Source organism: Schistocerca americana, chromosome 10 (genome assembly GCF_021461395.2).
Source record: "Schistocerca americana isolate TAMUIC-IGC-003095 chromosome 10, iqSchAmer2.1, whole genome shotgun sequence".
NCBI classification, from domain to species: Eukaryota; Metazoa; Arthropoda; class Insecta; order Orthoptera; family Acrididae; genus Schistocerca; species Schistocerca americana.
The window spans coordinates 62,190,357-62,196,356 of NC_060128.1; the positions used below are offsets into that span (position 1 = coordinate 62,190,357).

Here is a 6,000-nt window from a genome sequence, read left to right on the forward strand (position 1 = left end):
CTTGGCGAGACGTCACCGTGCTGCCAAATCGATGGCAGCGTGCTCACGGAGCACTTTAAAAAGATCTATGCTAAATCTGACTTCTCTCTTTCAGATGCACCAGCTGCTGTCCCGGACTTTGCCGCCACCACGCCTCCTGATGTCAGCGAGGAGGTCCTGCTGCCGATCACACCTTCAGAGGTGCAACAGCGGCTCCAGAAGGCGAGCAATACTGCTCCTGGGGCCGACGGAGTCACCTACTCGGACTTGCGACGTGAGGATCCTGGCTGCCACGTGCTAGCTAAGATCTTCTCGCGCTGCTGGAAAGAGCGGAAGACTCCGGTGCAGTGGAAAATATCCACTACCGTCCTCATCCACAAGAAAGGGGACGTCTCGGACGTGACAAACTGGCGGCCTTTAGCATTGAGCTCTACCATCTCTAAGCTCTTTGCTGCAATCGTTGCGGACCGCACTTCTCTCTGGGCGGAGCGGTTGAACCTGCTCTCCCCAGAACAGAAGGGTTTCCGCACGTTTGAAGGCTGCTACGAGCACAACTTCATTGTGCAGACGGCAATTGATGATGCAAGGCGCAGGGGAGGCCAAGCATGCTTTGCTTGGCTTGATCTGGCGAATGCTTTTGGCTCAGTGCCTCACGCTCACCTCCTTGGAGTACTGAGCAGGATGGGACTACCAGAGCAATTGCACCATCTAACTGCCGACATGTACGATGGTTGTTCCACCCGCGTCCGTACATCTGACGGACTAACGGAGGAGATAGAGATCCAGGCGGGGGTCAAGCAGGGCTGTCCACTGTCGCCCATCGTCTTTAATCTCGCGCTCGAGCCGGTACTTCGCGCCGCAACCTCGCTCAGGAATGAGTGTGGTATTCCGCTTAGCGGCGTCAGTGTGAGTGCACTGGCGTATGCGGACGATATCGTGCTTCTGGCGCGGGATTCGGAGGCGATGCAGACGCTCCTCAATGTTGTGGGTGAGGCGGCGACGTGGGCCGGGCTTACCTTCAAGCCGTCGAAGTGTGCCACGCTTCACATCCGCCGTCGGCAGACACTAGGCTCGGTATTCGCCCTGCAAGGGGGAGAACCAGCCGTGCTCGGTGCGGGTGACGCCTACCTCCATCTTGGCGTTCCCACCGGGTACAAAGTCTCGCAGACGCCAACGGATGCGATCGCGGCAATTCGACGCGACTTGCAGCACCTGGACGCTTCCCTGCTGGCTCCCTGGCAGAAGATTGACGCTGTGCGTGTCTTTCTCCTCCCTAGGCTTGACTTTGTCATGCGGGGAGGAGCGGTACGCAAGGGGCCGCTATCTGCACTCGACAAGGCAGTGAAAGCGGCTGTCAAATCATGGCTGTTCCTCCCACAGCGTGCGTCCACCGAACAGCTGTACCTCGCGCTGGGAGAGGGAGGATGCGGCCTGACGCCGCTCGCGGACGCTGCGGACATCTCGACGATCGTCCATGGCTTCCGCATGCTGCACTGCGACGACGCCACCGTCCGCGACATCGCCTGGGCCACACTAACTACGGCCGCGCGCCGCCGACTGGGGAGGGAGCCGAGTCGTTTCGACTTGGCCACCTACCTTAGCGGCAGCACTGAGGGTGACCTCGCACGCGACGGAGGTGACATCCAGTCACTGTGGACGCGCGTCAGGAACGCCACAAGGCGCCTAGCGCCGCGTGGCGTCACCTGGCGCTGGAGTGAACTGCTTTGTGAGTTGCAGGTGGAGGTCGGCGGCCGACCCGCCATCGCTGACGACGCGGAACACGGCGGCATCGGAGGGGTGACGCAGCCGGCCACGGAGGGGACGGCGCCTGGGACTACACGACACCTCGAAGATGGCGGCGATGGACCGCAGCACGATGATGACAGCGTGGGACGCACCGCCAACACTGGCGTCGAGCATGTCCGGGTGGGAGGGGGGCGCCAAACGTCTTCTCTCGCGGACGCTCCGCGAGTGTCTGAGGCAGCGCCTGCGCCACATTCTACTCAGGAAACCGGACCAGGGGAAGGTGTTTGAGTGCACCAGGGAGTCCACAGCGTCCAACCACTTCATAGCGGGAGGCAAATACACCCGCTTCGCAGACTGGCGCTTTATCCATCGCGCCAGGCTCGGAGTCGTGCCTCTGAACGGTTGTCGCCGCTTTGATGGGCGGGCCAACAACAACAAAGCCTGCCGACGCTGTGGCCACAACAACGAGACGCTCCCGCACGTAATTAACGCGTGCATGGTGCACTCAGCAGCCCTGCAGTACCGCCACAACGCGGTCCTCAACCGCCTCGCGACAGCAGTCGCAGGGCGGCCAAGAAGAGGAAACACTGCTGTTCCTGACATCAGGATCAACCAAGCCGTCATAGGGGACAGCAGTGGGCTGCGTCCGGACCTCGTAATAACTGACGAGGTCGCGAAGACTGTAACCATCGTTGATGTGACAATCCCCTTCGAGAACAGGCGGATTGCGCTCGACAACGCTCGGCAACTGAAGAGGATAAAGTACGCCGACGTTGCGCGCGGATTAGCCGCTCGCGGCTATTCCGTCACTGTCGACGCCCTGGTTGTCGGCAGTCTGGGGGCGTGGGACCGCCAGAACGATGAACGATGCAGTGCTTCGGCACCTAGGCATCGGTAGCCGCTACTGCCAACTGATGCGGCGGCTGATGGTGTCTGACACCATCAAGTGGTCCCGCGACATTTACGTGGAACACATTACTGGCCACCGCCAGTATGTGTCCCCCTAGACTGTGGCATGCTCTGACGTCAGGCTGCGAGACCTTCGAGACTGCAGTCGTCGGAGAACTTCGAGGTCGGTGCCTTCGTGACGTCGGCGTCGAGATTCTCCTCCACGACGCGGGACCGCGGCGCTACACCATCTTCGCGCCGCACTGCAGCAGTGCCGAGTCAGTAGCGGTGCGTGCGGTGCTGCCTGGTGCCCCTCCCTCCGTGGTGTCCGCCGAATATGGCCCCCACCTCGGTTGGCGCGGTGCTGGGCGGCGCCGAACGTGTGCCTACTGCCCGGCAGTCTCCAGCCAGCGTGGGAAGCAACGCCCTCCTGCCACGACACCCCAGTGACGTCTGCCGCAAGGCGGACAGAGGGGAGAAGTCCGGCTGTGTGTGACCCGCCTGCGTGCGTGGCACACCAGCCGCTGGCAGCCGTGCATGTGCAGTGTGCTGTCAGGGCATGGAGAAGAATGCAATAAATAAAATAGACCCTAAAACTAGGTCCAAACTTTCCCCAGTGTGAATTATCTAAGGCCGCGCCTATCGCGGAATTAATCTTAAGGTAATATACTTAAGCATCCGCGCCTAACGCGGTCTTACAATATCTAAGTAGTGGGCTTAACCCATGAATTAGAATAAGATTCAACTATTTAAGTGCGGTTAGAACCGTTTACTATATATTTTATCTTAAAATTTTCATTAAATTTGTAATACTCGATTTATATAGAGTCATGAATATTCTTTCTTAAATTTATACTTCTTAAAACTGTAACTAAGAATTATCTCGGAAAATAAAAATCTGTTCTTATCAGCTTAATATGGGCTGATATGGGCTGATTTCTGCACCGGGAAGCGGTCGCTTTTATTCTCCTGTTTCAGGTCCGCGACCTGAACAATGGAGCTTGTGGTGACGCTGCCGGCGGAGGTCTTCCGCTGCCGGATCTGCTTCGTCACCAAGGCTGCCGGGAGACCTACTTTTGGCGAGTACAAGGACCACTCGGCCCTTCTCCGCCACTATAGGAGGCTGCACGACCCGGAAACGGTTCCCGTTTTCGAGTGTCAGTTTTGCGGCCGACGCGACCCGCGGCTGAAGACGCTGCGGTTACACCAGCGGCTCTGCAATGCAGATTCCGCAACCCCCGGCGCTGCCAGTCGGGGGAGAGTGAGTATGGGACACGATGCCGTGTCTGGCTCTCTGGGGCACCCAGAGAGGTCAGCCGGCGGGAGGTCACAGGCGAGGGCCCCCGAAGCTAGTAGGACAGGCCCTTCGTCCTTAGTTAGTGCTGGGCGAAAGCCACAGGCGAAAGCGGCTCGGGAAGTTAGTACCATAGGCCGCCTAGCCTTAGATAATAGAGAGGGGCTATGGCCACAGCCCAGTCCGGTCCCCGAAGCTAGTAGGACAGACCGGCCGGACTTAGGATTAACATACGCGGCGGTCCTGACCCGCAGCAGCGTGGTGGGCTCACAGGCTGCCTTGCCCTCACCCTGTGTGAGTGTGCAGGCGTCTGCGACGCCCAGGACGGCGGTGGTTGCCACCCCCGCGTCGTGAGTACTGTGTGTGCGCACGCCGAGGAGGTCTGGCATCCCCCTGCCGACACGCTCCGCGACGTCACCCGCGTCGCCACGAGTGCCGAGCGCAAGTTCGGGAGGTGAAGGCAGCACGCTGCCGACGCCTGCCGCCGAACGCGTCGCTCCGGCCAGAGGCGCAGTGTCCGGCATGGGCCGCGGCTCGCCGCCGCCCGCGCCGGCCATTGCACCCAGTGGCGTACGCTGGCCACGTCGTGCGGCTGCCGCAGGCGCCTCCCGCCCGCCATCTGTCGGGAGCGTGTGTACCGGCCTGGGACTGCCGCCCGCATTCGCTACGCCGCCAACAGGTGGCTCTGCGGTGCGGGCGAACAGTGGCAGGCAGGCTGCCTCGCTCGCCGCGACCATTGGTGTTGTCATTCACGGCGCAGCCGCGCCGCCGGTTGACGCACCAAAGGCCGCGCGCCCGGCGGATGCACCGGATGGTGTGGTGCTTGTGCGGTCGCAGACGTACACGCGCCGCGTTTCCTCTGCCCTGCCGGCGGTTACGTCGAGTGACGCCCGTCACTCCGTCTCCGCTCAGGCAGGTAGTGCTATTAACCCAAAAGCTCCTGTTGCAGATCATGACTGGCACGTAGTCACCCCACGGAGGGACAGACGCCGTGCTGCAGGACGCAGACCACCGCCCCCGGACCGACGGCGCATCATACCGCCCAGTCCGCGTAACAGCGGCCCGGCGCGAGCCAACGCGCCTGGGCGGCCGGCGCGAGCTACACCTCGTGTATCTCGCGCCGGCGGCAGGGCGCGGGCGACCGCTGGGCCATCTGTTGGCGGCGCGGCGAACAACAGCCTCGGTGCGCTGGGCCCGAGCGCCAGGCCGGCGCGAGCTACATCTCGAGACGCCCGGCCGGCGCGGGCTACACCGGCCACCCCTACGACCACTGGTAGCGATCGTCGGGCACCCAGTCCGCGTAACAGCGGCCCGGGGCGAGCCGGCGCGTCCGGTCAGCCGGCGCGAGCTACACCCCGTGTTTCTCGCGCCGGCGGCGGGCCGCTGGCGACCGCCGGGCCATCTGTTGGCGGCGCGGCGAACACCAGCCGCGGTGCGCCCGACCCGAGCGCCAGGCCGGCGCAAGCTACACCGGCCCCTGCTGCTACCGCTGCGCCACCTGTCACCAGCGCGGCGACCGAAAGCAGCACTGAGCGGCCCACGCCAGATGGCAGCACGGCACCACCACCGACGCAGACGACGGAGCGGCGCGACGTGAACGGAGGGACTGCAGCTGCATCTCCGAGAACTGGCAGCAAGAGGAGGAGACGCCGACGCCGTAACAACCGGCCCAGTCCTAACCTTCCGCCGCAAAACTCCCGTCCTACACCGAACCCGACCAACCCTCCTGTACCCTCCGAACAGGGCGCAACTGAGGCAGCTCCGCCCCCCCCTCCCCCGGCCGACGCTCGGCTAACGGAGAGGCAGCGGCGCTGGCTGGCGGCCCTGGAGAGCGTCCACAACCAACCGTGGGACGCATTCGTCGCGGCCGTCGAGGACTTCATCTCCGAGATCGCCGAGACGAAGCCACAACGCCAGGCAGCCGGAGGTCGACAGGATGGGCCACCAGCAGCAGCGCACCGCGGCCAGGGCCGCGCCGACGCTGCTGCCAATCCCCCTCCCCCTGCCCCTACACGCGGCCGCGGTGGGCGGCGCGGTGGACGTGGCGCACGGCGCGCGGCGGCCGCCGAGCGTCGGTACGACGCGAATGCAGC

At 63.1% G+C, this 6,000-nt stretch overlaps 1 protein-coding gene across 1 annotated transcript in view; it reads left to right on the top strand.

Annotated features, from left to right (window-relative positions):
• LOC124552665 overlaps nt 1-2,623 on the top strand; it is a 53,738-nt gene extending 51,115 nt beyond the window's left edge. The window contains exons 6-7 of the mRNA XM_047126989.1: nt 95-1,895; nt 1,987-2,623. Of these exons, the coding sequence (XP_046982945.1) occupies nt 95-1,895; nt 1,987-2,623 (2,438 nt within the window). The remainder of the gene's footprint in view (nt 1-94; nt 1,896-1,986) is intronic.
• Nucleotides 2,624-6,000: the final 3,377 nt, after the last annotated feature.